This window comes from Molothrus aeneus, chromosome 3 (genome assembly GCF_037042795.1).
Source record: "Molothrus aeneus isolate 106 chromosome 3, BPBGC_Maene_1.0, whole genome shotgun sequence".
In the NCBI taxonomy this organism is placed as follows: Eukaryota; Metazoa; Chordata; class Aves; order Passeriformes; family Icteridae; genus Molothrus; species Molothrus aeneus.
The window spans coordinates 90,811,749-90,839,165 of record NC_089648.1 but is presented as its reverse complement, the minus strand read 5'-3'; the positions used below and the strand labels follow the sequence as shown (position 1 = coordinate 90,839,165).

The 27,417-nt window shown below is 38.5% G+C and overlaps 1 protein-coding gene across 2 annotated transcripts in view; it reads right to left on the bottom strand.

Moving 5' to 3' along the window:
* IBTK (inhibitor of Bruton tyrosine kinase) overlaps positions 1–26,046 on the bottom strand; it is a 52,809-nt gene extending 26,763 nt beyond the window's left edge. For both annotated transcript variants that reach the window (XM_066547385.1, XM_066547386.1), the window contains exons 1-13: positions 26,011–26,046; positions 17,874–18,541; positions 14,499–14,595; positions 14,049–14,173; positions 13,102–13,212; positions 11,761–11,931; positions 10,542–10,659; positions 8,613–8,793; positions 7,245–7,368; positions 4,580–4,757; positions 3,708–3,882; positions 2,297–2,890; positions 870–956 (exon numbers count right to left, since the gene is read on the bottom strand). In XM_066547385.1, coding sequence (XP_066403482.1) covers positions 870–956; positions 2,297–2,890; positions 3,708–3,882; positions 4,580–4,757; positions 7,245–7,368; positions 8,613–8,793; positions 10,542–10,659; positions 11,761–11,931; positions 13,102–13,212; positions 14,049–14,173; positions 14,499–14,595; positions 17,874–18,197 — 2,285 coding nt within the window. In that variant the 5' untranslated portion in view covers positions 18,198–18,541; positions 26,011–26,046. The remainder of the gene's footprint in view (positions 1–869; positions 957–2,296; positions 2,891–3,707; positions 3,883–4,579; positions 4,758–7,244; positions 7,369–8,612; positions 8,794–10,541; positions 10,660–11,760; positions 11,932–13,101; positions 13,213–14,048; positions 14,174–14,498; positions 14,596–17,873; positions 18,542–26,010) is intronic.
* Between the last annotated feature and the right edge of the window lie 1,371 nt (positions 26,047–27,417).

Below are 27,417 nucleotides of genomic sequence, written 5' to 3'. Positions count from 1 at the left end.
AGTTGTAAACTCTACAATTAAATGCTAACTTAAGCAAGTTAGGATTTATCCTTTGAAATAACACACACCTGACCTTTAATAATACCACAGAGAACATGAACCCAAAAGAACAGGCACAATACTTTCCAAGGAGAATTTCTTTGTCCAAAGTTAAGCTTCAAAAATTCCATCTGAAATATTTCCTTCAGAACTCAGTCAATTACTGTTTCAAAAATGCTATGATTAAATAAATTAATTATAGCTTATTTTCGTCAATCTTAAATGGTCTTAAATGGTTAAGTTACCTATTTCTTCAATATCAGGAGGTACCATAGGCCTTGATGATGCATTTTAGGAATGAACCCCAATTCTGTGAAACCAGCTACTGTCATGCAATGTTGCTTTTCCTATATAGACAGACTATTCAGGACTTCGGGTATAAGTAACTCGATCACATCAATGGAATTTTAAAAAAAATCACTTTGCTAAAAGCAATTTAGAAAGCATACTATGCATTTGCTTATTTCCAATCCATGTATTCTTATTGTTACAGAAAGCAGATTTACAGAAGTCAAATTGCTTTTGACTGGATTACCCATTACATTTCTCCTGGCATTAGCATTCAAAGACACAGTTAATCCACAGAACACATTAAGGTACAGTAAAAAGAAACAAGGAAATACCACACGTAATCTATCCCCAATTACTGATCTACAGATCAAGTCTATAAATATCTACAGAGAACTTCCAAACCTGAGTTACTATGATAGAGACAATTGCATACCAGAAGTTAAAATGCAGTTGGATCAACCTCAGCCCTTATTTAACATATAAAGAGATGACATAAGAGGAAGATAGTGGGGTAGGGAAAGTTGATTTCAAAAAATTACCATTTCTTCTGATTTAACTTTGGTTTGTTCCCATTCTTCTTGTTGACAACATTAATTTTTCCATTTTCTAATCTGACTCCATCCAACCTGCAAATTATTACCATTGGTAATAAGCAATACAATTAGTATACAGTTCAAACCATTAAGAACAGTTTCACAAAGTAACAGTACTTCAGTGGGCTCATACTGTGAACATGAAAACGAATCATCATACAAAAATAGAAGCCAGTTGTTACTTGAAAGGTCTTCAAGGAAGATGCAAAATGTAACTGACATTCTTTCCTCACCTTAGATATGTATTTATTATCTTAGATGAAACCTATACTGTATAGTTAATGTCAAAGTTCAATACTACAGAGTCAAAAAACAGGAAGTTAAATACGTATCGGTACCAGTCAATAAACTGAGCAAAGACAGTGGTTGGGATTCAGCACAGGCTTTCTTAGCATCCTAATTCATAAAGGAGGCTTGTGAATGGGATGGTAAAGACACAGGAGTGCTGCTGGTAGATTACAAAGTAATACACCTTTAAAGCAAAGTACTTTACCACAGAAACGTTACTTAAGAACTCAGTTTTAGCACATATCTTGCCTGTGCATGCAAGAAGTACAGTAAGAAAACTGCCCTGAAAAAGTTCATATCCCTCTTTGGAAGAGACAAATGCAGGGAAAAAAAAAACCCAAAGTGATTAATGCAGTTCTACAGAGACATTTGATCTCAATTCCATTTGTTTCAGCATGTAACATAAAAATTACATCACTTAAGCAAGAATTTATATTTGCTTTGTGGTGTTTTATACTAAACACATTTGCTGCCTTGTGAAAAAACTGCTAGACTACAGACCACAGTATAGAAATTATGCAGTTCAAAATTCAGTTCGATCAGCTGTCTCTAACATAACCAGTACTGATGTTTTACGACAGTCTTTCTGGAAAGTCAGATGATTTATACCAGATATCAAACCTCACAGAGCTCATGTCTTAGAGGATACTGTCATGGTTTAACTTATATGGCTAAAGACCACACAGTTCCTCACTCACTCACTCACTCTGCCCTCACCACCCACCAGTGGGATGGGGAAGAAAACTGGGGAAAAAATAGTATAATTCATGGGTTCAGAAAGACAGTTTTAATAGGGCAGAAAAAGAATGGAAAATAGTAATAATGCTAACAGTATAAGCAGATACAAAACAAGTGAGGCCCAAATAGTGAGGAATAGCTGACCACTCACCAACCTGAAACTCCTATATGTACTGGAAATAAGCCCAGTCAGTTCTTAAGTAGCATCCCCTCATCATCTCCCCCGTTTCTATTCTAACATCAGTGTCTTAATTTCCACTATTGTCATAACTAAAGTTAGATCAGCTTACATAAAAAAAACTCCATGGAGAGCACGTCAAAATAGAAATGCATTTCCTTTCACCTACCTTCCACTTAAATTGCTGAGCCCAAACTTCTTTGCTGCACTTTGCAACATTTTAATGAGGTTAGCTTCATCATCAGCTTTACCTTTTTTAGATTTGCTCTTCTGTTTTTCATTTATAACTTGCACTTGATTATTTCTATAAATCTCAAATGCAGATTTTCCATTGACATTTTCATCAAAGCTCATTTTGCTGAGATTTGAAATTAAAGTATCTTGATATTCATCTGATTTTTCTTTATATGAGATTTTTGGCTTATAACCATGAGTCAAAAGATCACAAGTATCAGTGTATATGAACTGCAGAAGGTATGCAAACAGATCTGGATGGACCTTCTCAATTACATAGAGATCACATCCAACAGCATCTTCATCTTTACGGTAGATGTCTGGAGTGTCTAGCTGGTTGTCACTGGAAAGAAAGAGCTTCCTGAAGAAGTCGGAGCGTACGGCCAAGATGTATTTGTGCACAGGGTACATTCTTGTGCCAATCTGAAAAGTCACATCATGGATGCTGTCCATTTCATCTGTTTCATCTAACAGTTTGCCAAAATCCATTCCAAAACTTGATAGTGACACACTTGGAATTTCATAGAGACTAAAACAAAATTAAATCCATAATCAAACACTATTTTAAACTTTCATCACATTTTCCATAGTATGTTTAATGACAACAACAATGATGTTTCCATTTGGTTTCTTTGTTTCTTATATTGTTACACTGCTCAACATTTCTTGTCCTGTTCTTTACAAGAAAAACTAATAATAAGGTATTTAGGCAATTAAACTACATAAAGAAGACCTGTCTAGCTTCAGTATATTTATAGTATATAGTATTTTGCCTTTATACTGTACCAGTATTATCAGAACTATCTTATCTTAATCTCGTTTTTCCAATGTGAAAACACAGAAACGCTTGCTGTACTTCATATTACAAACTAAAGCAATAAGGGAAAAAAGCTAATGTTCAGCTATTTATCACAAACGTTGGAAACTATTATGAGAGCATAAGAAACATGGCCCAGTATTTTATTTATTTATTTCACTTTATGCATTTCTTTCCAAACAAACAAAAATTCACTTGTCACTTTTAATTAAAAGCTGATTATCGGTGATTACTGAAGGGGTTCTACAGTATTTAGAACTCAGAGTGTGTTAGGAAATACATGGCAAATGCTTGCCTTAAACACTTCAGATAAAACATCAATAATGTCAATTATTATGCAAATGCATAAGCTTAGGCCTTTAGATAACTTCAACATAATTACTAACAAAGTACTATTCTCTAGCAGTATGGATAACTGTATTTACTGTGACTTCTGTATGAGCCAAAAAACCGTTTGGAAAAGAATTGTTCAATCACAATCACACACAAAAAAAAGGAAAAATTTCAGCTGTTGCTATCTTAAATATACCTGGTTTTAGGATCTGACTGTAATACAGCAAAATTGCAGCCACTAGGATCAGTGGCAATACTGACAGCTCGGTGGACAAAAGTCAGCTTCTGAAGTCGAATTCTTTCATACACACTGGTTGTATCATGTTCACAAGCCACATCACACGAAGGATGCTGAAGGCTTGATACAGGTTCTGTTAAAAAAAAAACAGAAAGTGAATACACATCACAGAAAGATCCTGCTCATTAAAATACAACTAATACAAAAAAAGGCAAGACTTTGACGTTGGTATGTCCATTGATGGAGTAAGTGAATAAGGCTAAACCATGCTGAACATTTCAGCTTGCTTATTTACAGAACTTATAGGAGGAGAGCTGACAATTTCAGTTAAAATTTTGTCCTGTATGAGACAGATATATTCCTTGCAGAAAACCAAACCATCAGGACCTACTTTCAGTAATATGAGCCAAGTTAATAAGGTGGAAGTTGCTTCGGATGCTGAATTGTGCCCAGATAAGGGACTGGGAAACAGATTTCACAGACTTAGCAGAGCAAGCAAGTATATGCTCCTTCTCTTGCTCAACAACAATTCTCTTCAGACTCATCATCTAATATGTGACAAGATCATTACATTAGATATTGTGCTACTACTATTCTCCAGAAGTACTTTTTTTCCCAGAAATCTCCACCTAAAGGTGTACTGAAGGATGCAAAGTCAATCTTAGTATTACTGAGGAAAGAGTCCAGTAGCAGTCAATGCTGAAAACTGTCAGTCACAGAGGAAAGAACAAACTTGTTACATAATAATACTGTTAGAGATTGTAAAGATTCAATTAAACTTTTTTACTGATTTAAAAGTACTTAAAAACCACTAAGAAATCATGGCTAACCTTTCTTTTCTGAGTTTTTTTTCCCTTCTTCCAGCCACTTCCCTGAAAAGGCTTCACCATCATGTGTGACAAACATGATTTCATTCCCATTCAAGGCAACATCAGACATGAAGACTTGCCGGCCATACACCCAACGACACTGCTTCATGGAGTTGTTAGATGACTTCCAGCAAAACACCTGTAATATCAAATTTTTCAAGAAAGGGAAAATCTTCATGTCATTTAAAAGCAGTTACATATTACACATTACTTTTTTAAACACAAGAACATGCCATCTCAAAATTGCATATAAAAGGAGAAAGACATTATTCAAAATTTTAGGATGAAGTGTTATGAGCATCTATTAGAGAGAATCCACAAGTAAACCAAGGAAAATCTATCATGATATCAAGATCCATTTGCTCATGAAGAGCATCTGAAAACGTTCTCCAAATACTGAAATATCTTCACAGCAGTCATGTATAGGACAAGTTTTACTGACATCTTGACAAGGAGAGTAAAAGGTGTCAAGTCAAGAAACAAGTTTTATCTAGTTCTTAATTTACAGATTTTTCCAGCTGGTTTGCTTGTAAATTAGACAAAATTCAAAGCTAGCACACTGGAAGTTTAAACCATTTCCTGTTAATTGCTTGACAAAAATCTCAAATTTCTCTGTACCAGTCTAGGTTTGAAATTAAGATCATGACCAAAGACCAACTTCAAAACCCTCAGGAATATGAAGCACTGCATGCACAGTAAGACCCCAACAAGGTACACTGTACATGTCTGAAAGACAGCCCCAAGCAAGGTAAAGTCAGAATGTGGCATCAGCAGTGCTAAATTCAGGCCTTCGTTTTCTACCACTGAAGGACCTGCACAGGTCTGTTAGTATCCACATAAATAAGGGACAGAAGAACTTGAGTAACCTATTTCATTTCCCCTGCCATGAGCCCTAAGAATTAGAGAATGTTGAAATTGAAAGAGATCTCTGGAGGTTGTCTAGTCCAACCCTCTGCTCAAGCAGGACTACCCAGAGCCAGCTGCGCATCCAGACAGCTTTTGAGTACTTCCAAGGATGTTATTTCACAACCTTAACTGGCAACCTGTGGCAGTGCTGTACCACCCTCAGTGCTTCCTGATATTCAGATGGAGCCTGCTCTATTTCAGTTTGTGCCCACTGCCTCTGGTACTGGCTCTGAGATCACTGAAAATAGCCTGGCTCTATCTTCTTTACATCTTCTCTTCAAGTATGTATATACAAGATTCCCTTTATGACTTTTATTTTCTAGGTTAAACAGTACTCCCTTCAAGAAAGTGCAATCAAGCCAAACCAGGAAGCACTGATTCAGTAAACCCAAGTGTTAAGATCCCATCCCTCTCCTTATTCAATAATTTATAATGCCCGAAAGCACTGAAGATCCCAATATTTGTCAGTATTCAACATGGAAAGATATGAAATGCACATGGACTTTCTTCCTCTGATGCAGGAAGATCAAGTAATTCCTTACTGCTAAAGCAGTGTCCCAAAGATGTTGAAGGGGCACTACCAATACTACAGATGCTAGAGGCTACACCTCACATGATCAAATACTGAATTGAAAGCTCTGAGACAACTAATGACCTAATTAAAAGATAAGATCATCTCAAAACATAATTCAGCCAAATGCGAGGAAAGAAAAGGAAATAACCACATTGTTCCTTATTTTGATATACAAGCACCTTTTTCAACATTCTTTAAGAAGGCATTTCAGTAGGAAAAGCTTCTTTGTAAACACCACTAGATGGCAGTAAAGGTTGAGATCTCTCAGTGAGCAGATCGAAAAAAGGAATTTAGTAGGGTCCTATAAAGCAGCACTTAAAGAGTAAGGGAAGAAAATAATAGTGAATGGAGTGACATCAGACTGGTGGCTTGTCATTTACTGGGGTTGTTCCACAGGGCTCCTGAGCGCTGTTCTCTTCAATATCTTCATAAGTGATTTTGAGGCAGGACTGGAAGATACACTGAGCAAGTTCACAGATGATACAAAATTGGGAGGAGCTGCTGACTGCCTCCAGGGCAGGGAGGCCCTGCAGAGACCTTGACAAATTAAAGGCTGGGCAACCACCAACCACATGAAGTTCAACAAGAGAATGTGCTGAATTCTGCACCTGGAACAGGCCAGCCTTGGATGTATGGACAGAGTGGGGAATGAGATGCTGGAAAGCAGCACCTGAGGGCACTTGGTCTGCTCAGCCTGGAGGAGACTGAGGGGAGACCTCACTGCAGTTACAGCTTCCTTGTGAGGGGACAAGAAAGGGCAGGCACTGATCTCTGCTCTGTGGTGACAGTGACAGGACCTGAGGGGATGGCCTGAAGCTGTGTCAGGGGAGGTTTACAGCAAAAAGATCCTTCCCCCAGAGGGTGGTTGGGCTCTGGAACAGGTTTCTCAGGGAAGGGGTCACAGCACCAAGCCTGACAGAGTCCAAGAAGCATTTGGACAATGCTCTCAGGCACCTGGTGTGACCTTTGGGGATGGTGCTGTTTAGGGCCAGGAGCTAGACCTGGCAATCCTTGTGGGTCCCTTCCAACTCAGCATATTCTATGATTCTGTGAAATTCATTACTTTCTATGCATGACTTTGTCCTGTCTTACATTTAAAGTTTGATTAATCACTATGCAGCCTTCTTTATAATTATAACAACTTACCCTTCCAGCTTCATCCAGTGCCAGAATGCAAGTCTTTTGACCTCCATTTTCTTTAAGATGCTGGGTATCTACTTTATATTCCAAATATCCTCCACTGACAAGAACTTTTTTAAGGTTCAGCTGTCTGAAAGAACACAAAAAGTTAAATTAGTACCTCCCAGATATCCAGCAGATAACCTAGTACTTAATGTTGGTTCTATGACAGTTAACCTTTTTAATTTACACAAGCAGTAAAAAAGTAAAGTTGAGGCAATGACACTGAAAAATTATTTATGTTTAGTTTCATCCTACTGGTTCTATTAACATAGTTGCTAATAATACAGCAGACTATAACTTTTGCTTGTTTTTAAATATATCACATTGTATATCTGTAAGTTCTTCACAAAATTCCATGAGTGAAAATCAGTAGATTATGTAGGTTTGATTTCATCATTACAAAAATTTATTCAGCTGTTTGTATTAAAACATTTATCCTATCCCAGCAGATCATTTCTCAGGGGTTTGCAAGGTCTTGCTTTTTAGCTGATCAAAATCACATTCATTATCTTTTTTCAGTTGCTTAGCATGAAAGCACAGGACACAGCATTAAGGTTCTTCAAGTGTCAACATCTTCATTTACAGCCATGTAGAAATTAAGTATAAAGCAATAATTAAGCTGTAATATGTCAATAAATAGTGTTAGAATTTGAAGTGAAGCTGAAAAACTAGGGGGGAGTTATGTGGGCAAAATCAAATCTAAAAAAATCTATTCTAATCTGCCATTGCAAACTAAGTAAAAGAGACCAGGATTAAATATTTTCCTAAATTCATGAGTCAAGAATCCAGCTTCTTCAACAGGTTTTGCATTCTGGTTTTAATATACGTACCAGAGGATTTTACAACATCCTCCTTGCAACTTAAATTACCCTTTATAATGTACTATATCTACACATTAATTAAGAAATTCAGACCCCAAATCACTGATTCAAAATCATAACAACATAAATAAACAGAAAAGCAGATCTTCAACATCTCTACCAAGATGCACTTAGACAAATGCAGGGAAACAGAGGAAGAAAAATACCAGTTTCAATGTCTTTAAACTTGCAGAACATAATACTTCCTCCTAATGTGTTTTTTTAAATATCTTTGGTAAACAGTAAGTGGTACCTTAGCCTCTTGAAAAAAAAACCCAAAAAACAAATGAAGAAACAAACAAAAATGATAGCCCTAGTTCACATGAAAGAACTACAAATGAAGAAAATACAGGGCACCACTGGATTTTCTGTACTTTAGGCACAAAAATCTTGAAAATAGCTTGCAAGTATACAACTACAGTGAAATCTTCCCCTATTGTTCTTCATGACAAATTAGAAAAGTAACACATACTTGGAAGCTATCTTTTTGCACTGATAGTCTGCAAGCAAATAAATATCTCCTCTTTCAGAAACACATACTGTAGCTCCATCACTTGCAGAGACCAGAGACACAGAGATGTCTTTATGGTGTAGAGCAGAGACTTGGCGAGGTGCAGTTACACATTTTTCTCCATTAGGATCCAGCAGATAACCTAGAAAATACAATACACTCAAAAAATTACTTGTCATTCCACACATTGTGCACTTAAAGGACACTTTATGACACTCCTTTGAAGAACTTTTAAATTCCTGAAGATTTTTTAGGTAGTTGGATAATTTGTCTCCAAAATATTTAGACAGATGAGACCTACCACACCTACTTGTTACTTCACTACAAACACCCGAAAAACAAGACCTGATACATAAAAATGAAGTAAGGCATATTCAACAGGGAAGCTATTTAATGTGGTGGTACTGCTTTGATTCCAAAAAAAGAGTATTTATTTGATACAAAAATTCAAGACAATAGAAATACCATAACACTGGCATAAACTACAGATTATTTTGGACACTGGAATACAAAAAAATAAGCTTGTCAAAAAAATTACTGTAACTGCAGGTAAGCAAGAAGGCAGCAGTTACATGAAACAGAAAAGGTTGGAGCTGTAATGCAAGATCTCTGAAAACATTAAAAAAATAAACAAAACAGGTCAGTGCTGCTCTGTTGCAACAAGAAACCTAACATCAGGAATCTCATACACAGCATAATCCTGTTTTTTGATTCTTGCTATCTTATGCCTGCACCACAGAGCAGAGCACAGATACCAAGAAACAAGCAGCAGAGCTGCCTCTACAGCTGGCAGCAACCCTGCCACAGGACAATGTAGGGCTATGCTCAAACATCTTATGAGGGCAAGGTTTACCACCAGAGGTGTACCATGGTGCCCAGCTGACACAGATAATATCACTTAAGATTCAGTTACTGTCTCTCTATGGTACTGCACTGGGCCACATGCTAACCAGAATAATCCCAACAACATAAGCAACCAAAAAAGCTTATATGGTGGGTGCTTATAAAAAAAAGGCAAAAAAACCCAAGAAGACACTCATTACTAAGGTATTTCTCTGACAAAGACAAGTTTTTTCATATACATTTGACACCTGAATAGAAACACAAAACTACCTGGAACCTGAGGCCAGAGCTGATGCAGATTAAGTACCAGAGATAGCTAATGGTTTTGTTTGCCCATAGACCCAAAACTGCAAAAATGGAAATCCAAATCAATATAGCAATACCTGTTTATTAAAAAAGATAAAAGCAATTAAAATGTCCCATTCATACAAAAAATTAAGTTCACTAGTTGGTAATATATTTTTAAAAGGTTCTTTCTTGATTTCAGAATAAGAAAAAGTTAACTGAAGATTCTGGTAGTGGTATTGCTGAAAAAAATCTAGATATAGGCAAGTATTTAACTTTAAAAAGTTAGTATGGAAAAAGTTATCAGTAGCATGTTTACAGTGCTTGATGAAAGAAGGACATAGGCAGGAGAGCTGAAGGCTAGTTTATAATTTATTAAAAGCAGTGCCAGCCAGATTGCTGGAAGGATTCAAGCTTGCCTTGGAGTAATTTCCAACACAGCAACATTCCATTTCCTCAAAGTCTCCAGTAGCAGGACCACACAAGATACATGGAAGGTAAAAGTTAAAAAGAGTTCAAATGAGAGCTAAATCTGACAAGCTCTTGTCATTTCTAAATGTGAAGTAATTGGTAGGAATGAAAAATATTATTTGAAAGAAGTGTGAAGGGATGATGTCATCAGATTGGTTAAAAAAAACAAAACAACAAGAGAGAGAGAAAAAAGCTTTATCCAGGCTTCTGTTCTCAGAAGCAGATGATAGGTTAAGCACGAACAACATCTTTCAATGGCTGGGTTTTACTGTCAGAATGCTTCTACCTTACCTAGTTGGCCGCCATTCAGCCCCATGGTATACACTGCTTCCTTAGTCCATAGCACAGTATGGAATCTGCCTGCAGCCACTCCAATCACCATTCTACCTTTCAGGTTTTTTGCCTGAACCTAAGCACAAATCCAAAGTACATCTTAATATTAGGTAGCAACAGGTGAATTTCACATGTACAAACTTCTGACAACATTTAACTCCTAAAGTCATTAAGAATGAAGCACTAATATCAATCCACATACAGTCTAATAAATCAGATTATTTCAGAAGTTTGTCAAGTGGGGTACTATCGCACTATTGAAAAAAAGAACAACTTTTTGTAATAGCTAATCAGAACTAGAATCAAGTCTCCTTAGGCTGTCTTCACATGTAAGATGTTGAACAAGACTGAACAGGACATGATTAGCACAGCCACAAAAGATTCAGGTGCTGCAAAATGTCAACTAGAAGTTTAAACTTAGAAGTCCTAATGGCCTAAACACACTGCAGAACACTACACTACTAATTCCACACTTCACATTTAACTTAAGTTTTCCATATTAAGATGATAAAATCATAGCAAATACTGTGGATATAGAGCTGTCATTACACTACTGAAGAACACACGGTACCCCAAAACACTATCCTGTTGCATTTTGGCCAATCATTCTTTTTGACACTAACAGTGCCATGTTGCTCTACTTCAGATGAAGTCAAAGCTTCTTTACTTACAAAAAAAAAAAAAAAATAGACATTAGGCATAGAAATATAGTTAAGCTGCTGATGCCCATACCTCCTCTTCCCTGTCACTACTCTTCCCAAAGCACTGACTCCATCCAGTGCTTCCAGCAAAGGATGTAATGCTCAAACCCTGAGAGCCATCATCCAGTAATCCAAAAGGAGTTCAGACCATGATTCTCAAGTGATACATACCTATTAATACTTCAGCTACAGAACAATCTGGGGAAGAGGGAAGAAAAGGATTTTGGCAGTTGTATCTTGTATCACACTACAAATTTTGGTCTTGTTCAGGTTACAAACTCAGGCATTTATCAGAACAGAGTTAAGATCTGAGATGTCTGATAACACAGAATCAAGATTTATCTGAACTCACATTAAACTTTGCTGTTCTGAAAAAGCTTAGGGGTTATTTTTATAATCTTCACATTTTACTTTCTGTTAAGAGAAACCAAAACAGCAACACCAAACAATTAAGCTTTGACTGATGTTATTTTTACCTGTCTTGGAACACTGCAATTAGAAGGAGGAGGAAGAATACCCAATTGATGGAAAGTATTCAAACCAAATGTGTAAACATATCCATCTTCTGTTAGAACAACAGTATGATCCTTAGCTGCAGCTATCTGAGAGCACTGATGACCAGTTAAGCCTTCAACAAGTCTTGGAACCTGAATCAGGAAAAAAAGAGTTGATATAAAAGCATATTGTTTTGTTATTAGCCAGTGGTCATCCACGAAACTAAAGTTACACCAACAGAAAGTCATGACCAAATATTGAAATAAAGATAAAATGCATTTGAGCACACAACACACTCATTAACGTAACAACCACATCCAGTGCAGTAAGATTAATTACTTTCATTTGAAATGCTATCAGGGAAATGTCCTTTTCTATCATGAGAGATGAATTTTAAACCACCTGCTCTGAAATTAGATTGAAAACTACATCTTCAGGACAGCTGAACAAATATTAACTATCACGTGGTATTTTAAGTACCACAAACACTAAAGCTATCTCCCTCCAACACAGGATAATCCTAATGAAATTTCATAGAATAAGGAAGCAGTTCTGTATCTTTGAATCTTGATGCACTCTAACATGACTTCTCCTTTATTCAACCACGTAACATCACAATTTTGAAAAGCAATTTGAAAAAATATCCTAATTTAACAGAATTACTTTCTTTTACAAAAAGTAAGAAAATGTGAGCTCTAGTCTCCACTATAGCATTCAGCAACAGAATATCAAGTTCTACCAGATACTCAATATTAGAAATTTTTAAAAATTACTATGCTGCAAGATAAATGCATACTACAAAGTAGGATAAGATGCTTAAGTCTAAGAACTGTCATCATGTTTAGTCTTCTCAAATTTTAGTTTTATGTGTTGCAACAATGTACTATTCAAATGAAAATGACTTTTCAATTAAGTTGCATAAGTCTAGTAAAAAGCAACCCTACCAGCCCTCTTCCTGCCACTACAGCTTCCCAGCGCTGTACTGCTGTTTCTCTGCCAAAAAAGCCCAGACAAAAAACATTTGCTTTCACTTAGCTAGCATCAGCTGGCCTTTAAACCAACTCAACACAAGTTTGACCACAGCATCTAGCTATCTGAAGTTAAACTATAATTAAATGCACATTCCTCTACTCTCTGCCACCTCACTATTAGCACTGGAGTTTCTCTGTTACTTAGTGGGAAACAAGGAGTTTGGTTTAAAATGAATAGCAAACTCATTTTGAAAGTACACTGACAGAAACTCTAATTCCCTTTTTAGACTTGCTGCTAGAAATAAAAGAAACATCATAGTAGACTACAAGGAGTAATACAAGACAGCATACCAAGCACGTTTGTTCATCACCATGACCCAAGCGCCCTCCTTGTCCATGTCCACATGTATACACTTGGCCTTTGTGGGAAAGGAACACAGAGTGGAATTTGCAGAGTACCACCTGAAAAAATAGCAAAAAATGGATGGGGAAGAGGCAACATAAGACAGATTAATTTTTCTGGATAATCTGAAAACACCTGCCATAAGTACTTTGTGAGTAAGTTCTGCTTTAAAGCTATATTCATGAAAATACAAGATAGTGGTATTAAATCATAGGACACATAAAATACTTGCTTTAAACATATTATGTACTGCCTTAAGCTACTTGAAGAGATCAACAGTTTCAGTTTATTAAAATAAGATCAAGCATGGCCCCATAGGCTAACAGAAACTCGAAAGACTGAGTCTTAAGGTCCACAATGCTGCCTCAGAAAGGCCAAAGAAAACATGTTAAGACTGCAGCACAGATTGTCTGCCCTGAATGTTTGCGCAAGTTGTACTTTAAACTTTCAAATATTCTCAAACTGAAGTCACAAGAAGTTAGAGACATGTGCTTAACAGCATATGCTGCTTTGAACACAAGATGAATTTTAATTCAACAAGTACCAAGCACATTTATTATTCCATTTCAGTTCAAAATGTGACTGAAGTCATACAGTAAGTCAGCAGCTCAAAACAGTTACAGAAGTGTCAAGTTTCTGAATGTATTTAATGACACACAAGCCATATATCCAAAGTAAATAATATAGAAACCCCTGTTCTCCCCAAAAAACAGAGGAGCACAATTTCAGTGATGGTGAATGGGGGTGCAGGGAGGTAAGGAGGCGGGCAGAGAGGGGAAGGCACCAACAGCTGTTTTTCCATGGAAATCTTCAATGTTTGATAACTCCTTGGTTACTTTTTCCCCCTTTCACACCCCTCACCAGGAAAAGTGCCTATGTAATACATGAGGAATACCTGTTTAATATACACGCCATTCCGAGGAAAAAGGTCCACCAATTCAGGATGATGTCTACCCTGCTGACCACCATGGCCCAAAGTAAAATTTATATTGTTTCCCCAGGTGTAGACTTCTGTGGGATCTGTAGTGAAAAAATCCTCTCTGGTAAATTTATCAGTATTGTGCATATTGACTTCAAAAAACAGCAGTTGCTATTTCTATCTAAAAATTGAAGAGGAATTTTTTTAATCTAAAACTGAACTTTAAAAACATTTAATATTATAAGAAGTAAGGAACCATGACAAAATATTCAAATAATAATGTTGTACAGATGATCAACACTAGCAACAGGCATCTCAATTTATAAATTCCCAATTAAAAACAGAAAACATTGTATACACTGGTGCATTCATTAATACATTGTTGAAACAGATCTCATTGCAAAATTAGACTATTTTATTTCTTACCAGTTTTCTTGAACACCACATGGATAGGCCTATCTTTCATCACAAGATCCAGGGCTGATAAGCCTTCTTTATCCTGAACATACAGACTAACACCATGCTGAAAGAGGAGAGGAGAAGAACTCAAGTTAATTTTAACTGCATAGCTTGATGTAAACCAGGTAAACCTTTTAAGGAGCAAAACATACCTTTAATTGAAGTTTAATACTGATAAAAGAAAGTTTTCAGATTCAGGTAAACTGTATGCAAATCTAAAATAAACCAAAAACATTGCAAATCTGTTCTGCCATGTATACATCTTGTTGATATATTAACATGGATTTTATTGTCTCAACACTGACTGTGTAATAAACTGTAACCAGCAAAACACAAAGGGAACAGATGTGAAGATAAAGCATTGACATCTAGGAATGGCAAGTATTCACCAAAAATTAATTTACCAGCTTCAAAGGATGCATTTTCTTCAACTGGCATTCTACAGAATCAGTTTTGACAAGCTAGACAAGTGACAAAATAAAAAATAAAATACTATTACTTTGAAAACAAGCAAGGAACAGAGTTTCACGATTGCTGAGAAAAGGCAAGAGGACACAAACAGCCAGGAAAGAGAGCATTAGGGAAAGTTCAGAGGCACAAAGCATGTACAGGTCATTCTTTCAGAACTTAGACAGACACAATCTCTGTAAATACCATTTTTTCAATAAAAAAGAGTGCTGCTACAGCAGCATTGATTTTAGGAAGGAAGTCAAGTGCCATCAATCACCTCCCAAAAGGGAACTCCAGATGTCCTCAAATAGAATCTAATAGCCAACTCAGCTGTACCTGTGTACCTTGTACCTGAGGTCATGGCTAATATAAAGGATACCTTAGAAAACCTCAAACTTAAGAGATAAACACATGAAATACAACTTTTTTTGAAAAAACATTCCCCAGAAGAACAACAGCACACGTTCTCCAAATTATAAAGACAACCCTAGTGCAACAGGGCTGGGATTAATTTGCCATATAACAGAAAAGACTGACCTATTTTTATGACCTAACAGATAGCTGGATATTCTTCATTTCTGGAAGTTGTTTAAAATATTCACAAACAGACAGAGGCTGTAGGGATATTCACATGGTCGGAATTTGTGAAAACAAACTCCAATTGCTGCGTGGCAAATCTTGTACTTAGATACAGCCTGAGAATAAGCCAAGAACACCTCCAGCCCGCAGCAGAAGTCTGTCATCCACACTAGTTTAGGAATCCAGGGGCTCATTCTGGAGCTGGTACTGTTTAACATCTTGACTAACAACCTGGATGACAGGCTAGAGTGCTGCTCCCTCAGCAAAGGTGATGACAGGAGACCAGGAGGAGTGGCTGATAAGTCAGAGGGTTATGCTGACATTCAAAGGGACTTTGACAAGCTAGAGCAACAGGAAGAGGAACCACATGAAGTTCAAAAAAGGGAAACGTAAATCCTGGCCCTGGGGAAGAACAACCCGGTGAACTGGTACAGCTGGAGGCTGAATGACTAGAAAGCACCTTAGTAGAAAAGGAATTAGCGACTCTTGTAGACCACCAGATGACCACAAGCCAGCAAGCTCAGAGTTAAGAATGCTGAAAGCATCCAGGGCTGCAGGTGGGAGTGTTGCCAGCAAGCATTACTCAGCACTGGAGTGCTGGGTTCAGGTCTGGACTCCCAGACAGATAAGGACATACAGGAGCAAGCTCAGCAAAAGACCATGAAGATAATGACTGGGGCATCTGACGTTGAAAGAGAAGCTGAGAGAGCTGGGATGCTTAGCCTAGAGAAGGTTTGGGATGGGGGAGGGGGACAGCATGCCTAATCATACATAATAAATACCTAATTGGAGGTTAGAGGTAGGGATGACAGTGATATCCAGTGACAGAAAAAGTGGCAATGGGCACAAACTAACATACAAGAAATCCTGTTTAAATCTAAAACACATTTTTACTGCACTGACAGTAAAACATTGGAACAGAGATGTCTGATGCTCTGCTCAAAATCCAAGCAAATATAGTCCTGATCTGCTCTAGCTGACCTTGCCTGAGCATGGGGGCTAGATTAGGCAATCTTCAGAGATCTCCTTCTATCTTACCTATTTCTTAATTCCATTCTATAATCAGTTCCTGTTGTTGCTGTAACACCTTAAGAACACATCCTTTTTATAACACAGTACAGCAGACAGACTTCAGTTAAGGAACTAGAGGAGAGAGCACCCTCCATGAACTGTTTTGTGCTGCTTCTTAGAACAATATCAGCCGAGCTGGCTAGTAAAAAAATCTCATTCACTTATGCAACTGACAGAAAAGTTAAAAGACATTGGGGAAAAGCTGTACAGGCCTCCTATAAGCAAATATCAAAGATACAGATATACACACATGCACTAGAGGACTGAATACTTTTTCATATGTCACATGCACAGTTTCCAGTTTTCTAGAGAACAGAATCATTCGTACAATGCTTATAAAAACATCTACGTTTTTCAAGTTTAATGAAAACCTCCCCACTCTGTAAGGGGACAGCACATGAAATAAATATTTAGCAGTTATCAGACCATACCAGATCCACCATCTTTCTATTTAAAGTCTTGTAGGAAGCAGAGAGTTACATCTACAAATGGCTAGTCATTGTAATTTTAAAAGACTGCATTCAAAATGGAACATTCTCTGCCTTAAAAGGTTTCTTTTTAAAAAACCTTGAACCACAAATATTTCATTTTCTCACATGGTTAAAGAGACTCTGAACATCTCAAACAAACATCTCTTCCCTTTGCTGTACTTGCAAAAGGAGGAACAGAAGGAAGATTAATTAAAAATATATACAACTTGCTAATTGGATGGGAAGAAACAACAGTTGTAAGAAAGGAATAAGGGGGACTGAGCAAAAGCCCTGGTTTAAAATACTAATGAAATGGAGAGTCACTTAATAGAATACTCCATATCTTTAATTGTTTATCTCTTAAATATAAGATTAATTTCTAATTATAACTCCATTTAATTTTCCCTTATTTTTAATGTTCTCTAACATCAATTGATACAATTACTGCAGGTCTATTTTCAGAGTATCTTTAGTCTGACCACTCTCTATTTTTAAGATCCTCTACTTTTAAGATCATCTACAGAAACGAGTCTTCAAGGAAGTCCACAATTAATCAGGGATCCTTTCTCAGTGCTGATTTCTGCATGGGCAAAGGCAGACATCTGTATTGACAGAGACAACCTTCAAGTAAATCAATGCACTGCAATCTGAGCACAGTATTAAGACAAGCCTCAAGAGGCTTCCAGTCAAGTTTAAAAACACACTTTTACAAAAGCAATACAACTCTAAAAATTGTAGGTGCCCAGGAAAATTACAGTTGCAAATCACTCACCTTCAGTAATGACAAAACACAATCAATGTATCCATAAAATATACTTCTGTGCAAAGCTGTCCATCCAGACTCTTTGTCTTTTGCCAAGAGATCCACTCCTTTGGTCTCAGCCAACCAGTCCAGCACACCTTTTTTGCCACAAGACGAAGCAAGATGTATAACGTTTCTACCAAAGGCATCTTTGATAGTTGCAGCATTGTAGCAGTAAGAAGAGAGAAAGGCCTTGATCTGGCCTTCACTTCCTCTGGTAACTACAGAAATAACATCCAAAGCATGCTGTAGAGATCGACACTTTGAAGTGCACTCTGGCATGTAAGAATTCATCTTCAGTGCTAAAGGTGCTCTTCTCCTTAAGGGAAACAACCCTTAAGTGTATCAAGGCACTCCAATTCAGTACACAACACAGTGCCTTGGAAAAATTATAATTCCAAGGATGTAAATCCAAGTTTATTAAGCTGCCATTAGAAGTCTTTGTACTGTTATGTTTGGCACTTGATCCAAATAAATATTTATAAATATATATTTTTAGAAGTCTTATTTCACCATTTTATATAACAAATAATCTTGTCCATAGAAAATTCCAAAAGTGAACTACCTCTAGTGTGCAGAGGGGGATTCCCCCTCCACACTACCTTATTCTTCTAAAACTCCATAATTGCAAGGGAGACCTGAAAGAGAGCAAACCATAACAGATTAGTAAACAAAACCACTTTACCCCTGCAACTGTACTGATTTAACTGCATATCAAACTAGCAAGTACAGGACAAGACAATATGACAAGGGCTGATTGACCTGCCCCATGCCATCTGAACTTATACTCAGACATTCAATCAGATTAAAAAAGCATTACTCCCTTCCCCACCCCAGCCTCCAAAGGCACCTCCTACCTTTCTTTGACATAAGTTGTTGAGGACACAAAGTAAACTAGATCCAAAAAAGTTTGCTTTCCCACCCTGAGGATCCTCAGGATCCTGACTGTTTAGTGTCTAATTGTATCATTACTTTGTCATCAGAAACTAAGAACTGAACTAAAAGACTGGGTGGGGTTGAAGCCATCCACCAGAAAATCCCCTCAGCTGTTGAGTACACCATGGCTAACAGAGGCATTGTTAGTAACATGGCAGAAGGAAGAAGAGACCACCAATCTTCACAACCACTGCAATAAAAGGCTTGTGTCCCACTTTCTCTTCCCTGGCCCAAACACTTATCCATGTCCCTGGTAATTCCAATCTGCAGAATCAATAGGAAGGCTCCTCTCCACCACTCCCAGAGCTGCTCACAAAGGTGGGGTGGAGGATGGCATCAAAGCAAATAAAAGCAGCTTGTACAAGAGACATGAACTCAGGCTGTTAGCACTCATGCAGAGCTAAGGTCTAAAGCTCCTGAAACAGGAAAGAAGAAAAGAGGTCTAACTTGGAAGGGGAAGGGACAAAGAAGAAAGAAAAGGAAGCAAAAATAAGAATAATTCTTCATGAAAATATATATTCACAGTCTGGGGCATACAGCTCTTCTGCTTAGCTGTGCATACTTATCTTTAGCATATACATCTTTCTCTGGCATCCCTTTTCTCAAAAGTAAAGGAGGCCTGACAGAAACACTCACCTGGCCTATGAAATGTCTGCAGTTATAGTCAGAAGTGTTACAAGACGTGCAGACTGCAGTACAAAAATCACACACAAACCCAGAAAACAGAAAAAATGAACTACATACATCACTAGAACAAGACCCCCAAAAATCACTCGTCAGCCTTCCAGATATAAGTTTCAAACTGAGTGAAACAGTATTCAGTTCATGTTTTTGTTTGCTATGCAAAACATAATTTAAAGTTGTTCTACCCACAATTAAAATATTCCAAGAGAAGCTGAGCAATGCCATCCTGAAAGCTAAAAAAGAACAAACTAAAAATGTTAACAAGCCCTCAGAGTGGGAAATGGGGGGGATAAGACAGGGATGAGACACACCAAAAAGAAAACCATCAAAACACAAAACTCTCCCATCCTACTCAGCTTAGCAGTCATTATAAATGTTCACATCCTACTCCTTGACTCCAACCTCATCAAAAAGGTTGAGCTTAGCTCCCATTTAGTGCTTTTCAGCCACTAAATGTATAACCATATTTTCTTAATATCTTTATTTGCAAAGACATATCAGAAAAATATGGTTTTGTTTGGCAAAGTGAAATCCCAGTACTCCTCCTGTTTTAAGAATCAAGATTTCCATAAAGCTGCAAGCAATCAGCTTAGAGCAAACATTAGCAATAGAATCTAAACTTTCAAGGAAAAAAAAAATCTAGTCCAGAGTATTCATTTAAATATCTCATAACCAAGCCTCCAACAATTACTTTTCAACCTCATTCATATGGTTTACAATACTCAGAATGCAAATCTATGGACCAGAAGTTGTTCAGTGTATACCTTCAAAAGAAGTTCAGGCAAATGAAACAAGAGCAGGCAAATGAAAAAGAAAAAAAAAAAAAATCATTTTTATTCACTACAATTTAGTCCCTCATCCCTGACCAGGGGTAGCACCAGGAAATCTTTACAAGACTTGAACTGACCACAGCTGTTCAGCTTAGATTTGACACAGCAAGCTTCAGTTCACTCTACAGGGCATTTTCCAAACAACATACAAACTTCTGCAGTAACACAAGAAATTTATCATCTATATGTGTGGAGTTTTGTCCTCTGACCTTCTCAAGCCTCAGATTATAAAGAGAAGTAAATGACTTGTTGCTCCAATGAATCGAAGTGTGATAGGTAACTATTAGCACACTCAGACTGCCAGTGCATCAAACACCCTTCTGAAACTAATAATTAAAAACAAAACACTCTCAAAAAAAAAAAAAAAACCCAAAACAAAACAAAAAATTCTACAAAAAAACCAAGCATTTCAAGATCTACAGGAAAAAATGTTTCACATCTCACCAATATGACACTAGGCAACAGAAATGTCATGGAAGAAGTAAAAATTTTATGCATGCCTTGTAAAGCACATCTTAAATATAGCTCATTGTTTAAGCATTACTATTGTTGCTACACAGGAAAATAAAGGCAATGATAAAAACAACACTAAGAAAAATCACTCAGGGGAGACATAAGGTTGACTAATCTGTTAAACTGGTATGAAATGACACCACCACCCAAGAAAGCAGTCCTGCTGTCCCCTGTGTCATACCTTCCTTTGTGCAGATCCACACCTATCTAAGGCACTGAATTGCATGAGAAAATGATCCAGAAGAAAGCAAATCCTGAACTTGGTGCCATTACAAGAAAAGAACAGAGGCCAGACAAAAACTTATTGAAGGCACCTGAGCTCCAGCCTACCAAACACCAAAATAATGTGAATAACAAATCAAATATTAAAAGAATAAAAAGCCTGCTAGTAAACAGAAATATAAGCCTGACTATCATACACTAACTCCATCACAGTGACATTTACTTCAGCTATGTGAAACCTGACTCTGCTGAATTATTTCTTTATAAGTCATTCCAACCCAGCCTTTCTTTACTGTAAACATTACAAAACTAAATACTGTATTAGTATATTGATATATATACACCTTGAGCTGAAGACAAAAGGCTGTAGATCACGTTTTCACTTAAAGCTGTCACACTGGCAACAAACATTGTCACATTATAACAAAATCTGAAAAAAGGTGATCATCAAACCTGACTGTTCCACAAAGGAAGTCCTTAAGAGAAACCTTAAAACTTTCAAATTGTGAATTGAAGCTCAGGTCAGTGTGAAAGCATTTCCACCATGAAATGCTTACTTTTAGTATATATATGGAGTCCCAGCTGAACAGAGAGCACCTAAAACAAGCACAAAACAGGAAGAACCAGTATTTTTTAAATTCTGAATTAAGATGATCTGGAACATGGTGCCATTTTGATTATCCATCTCCACTTTTATTTGCAGATATTTCTGTAGGCTTCTCAGCATGAATCACATCCATGTTATAATACCAGTGTCTTCTAAATGTTGTAAAAATTAAAAGATATAAAAAGCTAAATAAGGCTATAATATTTTTAACACTTTTATGATACAGTAAACATTATCTGGAATTCAAATTATTTTTAAAAACTGATTCCTAATTAACATTATAGAAAAAAGTCATAAAAACGAAGGAATTAGAACAGCGTTCAAAGTATCACAAAGATATTTTATTTCAGCAGCAAGTGGGTTTCTAACCCTCAGAGACATGAGCTATTTATTATACATGTTCATAGCCCAGGAAAATGTAAAAGATTGGAACCAATTTGGAAGCAATTCTTCAGTAGCAAGAAAGTGTTTGTGGTATCTCGCCTGCTGCAAGTGGGTAGGTAGGGCTGTCTTACTCAGCTCTCCCCCTCAGAGAAGGCAAAGCACCACTGCACCAGAGCTGTCAGACACCCTCCCCGAAGGAAGGTGTCAGCTGCGTCATCTGACCCTATGGAGGCAGAACTCCTACAGCTGAAACAGCAGCTCTGCACCTACTGCGCTTGTCTCAAAAATCTGTTTCTCTCAGGAAGCCACTACAAAAATCAATGCTGTCACACGTCTCCTGAGTATGAAGTGAACAAAGATTCTACAAATACCTCAGTGACTAAGGATGATGGTGATAGATTTCATTTCCTGCAAACAGCAGACATGAAATCTCAACATTTGGGAAAAGCGAACAGAGTTGGCAGAAGCCTCCCACTGTGAAGTTCCAGAAACCTCCCTCTGTGTACCATATTCGCTATCAATGCATCCCAAATTTTCTCTTTTTCCAGAAAGCATTTCCACAGAGGTTGTGTGCTCTCAGCTCAGAGGTACAAGGAAACAGCAACCAACCCTCACCTCATGGGTGGCAGTGTCAATGTATGTTTCTAGCATCCAGTCTGATTTGATACTAGAACTGCCATCTGTGGTCCTTCCTGAATGCCTATACTCAGGTGTTAGAGCTACCAAAACCTGGCTAACATGGATGTGGATACTGGTACCAAGACAGTGGCTGGTAGCTGCTGTTGTGCCTTTTTTCATTTAATATGGACAATGGTCTTACATGGAAGTGAAAGAGAACACAGAAGAGATTCAGCTACTCAGAATTCAGCACCACTCAAAGACAGATTGCTTGGTTTGCATCTTCAGTGTGCACTGCATTAAAGTAACTCAACTGTCAAATTAGCCACATGGCCCTGAAACCCATCCTTGGCCTGATTTACTAAAAACATATTTCTTCTTAAAATTGGCATAACTTCATTCCATTCACTGCTTTTTTGTCAGAGTTTAATAATTTATTTTTTTCAGTGTTATTAATTTTACTAAATATCAGTCACACCTAAAATGCATATGGTGAAAAATTACCTAGCTCTCCTAAAACAGAACTAAGTAATGGTGTATATTTTTCATATAAAAGAAGAATACAGCTTCCCTTGTCAAGCCTAACACCCTTCCTTAAAAAAAAGAAAGTAAAAAAAGGTTTTTCTGAAGGCATAAAATTAATTTTCTTTTCCTTTTGATAATAAGTTGCTAAGTAAAGTGAGACTGGCAACACCACACATTTCAAGAAGGTTAACTCTATCCTTATAAGGGTATTGCAGTAACTTAAATATTTCCAGTGTGGAATGGTAGGGTGTTGTTTTTTTAAACAAGCATGCTGACATTTCTCCACGTTGGTCCATTCACATTTGTTTCATAACACCACAAAAGATCTGTAACCATAACAGCACAGAAATCCTTAAAATATTTGTATCTAAAGCAAACTTCACTAAACAGACTACTTGATTAGTAAGCTAATAAAAAATGGCTTACAGAAATAAAGCCATAGGAATTTGCTATTGTGTTACCACTTTTCCAGGACTTTCTGTTGACTATATTCTTACCTAAAAGCAAATTTCACTAACACCTATTAAAGAAACAGTTTAGAATCTGACAAAAGTGACCAGAAAATTGAGGCTAGGTAGTAATTAAGCAAGCAATTAATTAGCATTAAGCAAGATTCCTCAAGGAAACACAGATGAATTCCTAGATAAACAAAGGAAGTGCACCTTTCAGGTACAGGTGGCACATTGTCCTAGCCTTTAAAAACAGTTAGACTACTAATTCCTGCTCAGATTACATATCCACAGATAGTTTAACCTGTTCACAAATTCCTTGTATGTTAGTTGAAGAATGGGCAAAAATCTATGCTTTCCAACTCCTTGAAATCACAATGTATTTTCTGGGGAGAAAAGTGATTGAATGTACAAGGAAAACCAGGTAAATCTAAGCTATGCAGTAGCTAAGAGTGGTTTAGCAGCCTGAAATTCCCACAGAGAGACCTTTAAAAAAGCAGCTTCTTCTTGACTATATAATAGGAGCATTGAGACACAGAAAACAAGGGTTCTGCCCTCCTCAATGCACAAAATATCAGAGTTCTGCTTCTAGTTCAGATAGCAAGTTTTAAGAGAAGCAAGTAAGTAGAGAAAAACTTAGAAAGTGTCACTAGGATTCAGAATGTTTATGGAACAACCCCTGAGTACAAGCAAATTGGACCTCTTTTCTCCTTCAGCTGTGGCTTCAGCAGACCACCCAGAGCCTCTGAATAAGGCGTCTGTTACACAAAGAAGAAACATCAAAACTCCAGTCCCTTTTACTCCTGACAGTGGACAAAGCAGTCATTCGTTCAAATTTCAAAAAAGATCCAGATGATATGTCAGGAAGGATTTTCAAATGACAAACTGAATGCACGTGAGGCTCTCAAAACAAGCTAGACAACAAGCAAACTGCTCAAGTTATAAATAAATGTGACCTGCCCAGAAGCAAAGCTATGAAGGAAAACCAATTTGCTTTGAAAGACACCACATTCCACCATGCCCACTATGTCCCTTGGGCCACTGCTGCTTCTTTTCCTGGGATGGGGCCTCCGTGCCACCACTCAGCACAGGTACACCCAAGCACAAGTGACCTTTAGAGGCTCTCTTCAGATTTTCTGTAACTTCCTCCTTCAACAACAACAGCATAATCCTTATCAGAACGACACATTCAGCAATGCAACAACCCTAATTCAGTTGCTCCTAGGTGAGCTAAGCAGCACTGCCAATTAAAGGCTGACACATCTGTCAAAAAAAGACCAAAGTACCACTGGTAGCTAAATTCAGCTACAAACGTCAGAGCACATCTATCACTGGGGAATCATTGTACATAAACAGTAAACTGTGATATACTGTGCTGTGCTTATCAAGAAATACTGAGGACTGCTTATGCTTAATAACTTAGTACTATTAAAAAAATTAAAACAAAGTGCTATAGGCAAAAGTACAGTGAGTGCAGCTACAGTCACTTCCACAATCCATCAAGATCTTGCTTCAGGCTTTATTGAAACAGATAATGCTCAAGGGAAGTTAAACACAACAAACCACAAGTGCGCACTAGAACTTCACCCCGCTTCAAATTATGTCCGATAAATCCATCAAGAACTTTTCCATCTTGGGAAAAAGTGACGTTTTTGAATTAACTGGGAACTTCTGGTACAGTTTTATTGTAGGCTACCCACACCAGATGTTGGTGGGCGATTACTGTTTTTTGTAAACCACAAACTGCGACCAGTTTCCACAAAGACAGACAGCTACACCGACCACATAATCAAAAAAAGAGCTGTATTTCGCCTAGGAAGACTGCATGGAAGTATCTTTTTAAGATAACTTAGGACACTTTAACGAGACCGCGGCTCTCCAGTGCTTACGGTGCTGGTCTAACCCAGCAGCACTGTGAGCTGCTACCAAAAACTGACAAGTATCACCAAGAAGGAGAGAAACACGCCAAGCTTTCCCTGAACCCACAGCTAAGGAAACCTGGCAAGAGGCTCCTGCCAGTGTCAGGGCGGGGGAAGGTTAGAAATGCTTCAGGGAGCCAGAGAGAGGCCAGGAGCAGGCAGAGGGGCAGGGGCCCATTTTGACTCCCACTGCACGCGTCCACATAGCCGAGGAGCGATGAGAGACTTATTGACACAGGAGGCCGAGCCACGAAGCTGGTCCCCTCCCATTCTACGTGGCCGGCCGTCCTTTACCCTCCCTGGCTGCCTTGCCCGGAGCTCTCCCCATTCCTTCAGCCGTCCACCGCCGCCGTCCCGACCCCTCCGCCAGGACCGTCCCCCGAGCGGCTCCCCCGCCGGACGCTCCGGCCCGCCCCTCACCAGTCGCTAGATGAATGGACTCGGGCGGGCAGGGCGGGACGCGCGCTGGGCAGCGCGGGGGCTCATCCTCAGTGACTCCGGGGCAGGGCCAGGCTAAGCCTGCAGCTGCTACCGCGACAGCTCCGCCGGCGACAGCGACGGCGACAGGCGGGGCCCGCGGCTCTCAGCGGGGCGCACCGACAGCAGCCGCCGCACCCACGAAGAAGCGAAACGCCGATTGGCCGCCGCGCCGCCGCACCCCGCGCGCCGATTGGCTGCGACTGCCGCCTCGGCCCCGCCCCTCCCGGCCGAGCTCCGATTGACTGACAGGCGGGGTCAGGGGGACGAGGGGGCGGGGCCCAGGGCGGCCGTGGTGTTGCAGGGGTTAAACCAAGATGGCCGGCGGGGATGTGGGTTGGGGCAATCGGTCCCTGGGTCGGGCAAGGGAACGGGCTGGAGTTATCGGGAAGGGGGGAGAGCTGAGAGGCCTCCTTCTGGCAGTCCTGGCCGGAGAAGCACCGTGCCTTGCTGCGAAGGGTGGGATGGGTTTCTGGTAAGGTCACGCCTCCCTCCTGAGTGGCTCAAAAGCAAATAGTTAAATAACCAGCCTATGGGTCCCCTCAAAGTAATGGGGAGAAAGCGTGGAGGAGGCTGTGCCCATTCAGAATGAGTTAAAGTTTCTCTCTCTGATAGAGCAAGTGGTCTAATGTGTCGGATACAGCTTGATTTTTTGTGAGGCTTTTGACACCTTCTCGGGGCGGTCTCGTAAGCAAAGCCGGTGTGTGCACAAGGGATTGGCAAAGCTGCTCCTGTGAGCCCTGCGGGGCACTCCGGGAGGGCTCAGTCCTTCTTGGTGGATGTCTTGGATGATGCAATAGGTGGCACAGATTACAAATTAAATCAGGGACAGGATTAGGGTGTACTGTTTAAGGGCAGGAAGCTGAACCCAAGACGAGCAGTACCCAAAGTAAAAATACAGAGTAAAACAAAAACACATCACCTCTAAAAAAGAAATAAAAGAAATTGATGTATTTTTTCCAAGAAAAACATTAATGATATATTGATATTAATGTAATGGCCAGAGTTCCTATATGTTTTTTAAAGCCACAGCATTATCCCATGCTGTGTGAGCGTTATGACCTTAAAACAACATAGCTATCTTTAATACCACAAAACAGTTGATTAAAAAAGTTATGCATGTTCTTTAGTAGCAATTCAATTTGGAAAATATTCTGTATTAATTATATTTAGGTGAATCTCAAGCATTTTTACCCATGCCCTCTAACTCAGTTAATGTGAACTATGCAATCTGCTCTCTGATTTTCTCTGTATAAACGTTTAGTTTGCCAGCAGACATTCACCATTATAACTAAAACTGCAAGCTATGTGAAATTTATTTATGCATTATTTTCCCAGTGATAGTTTCTT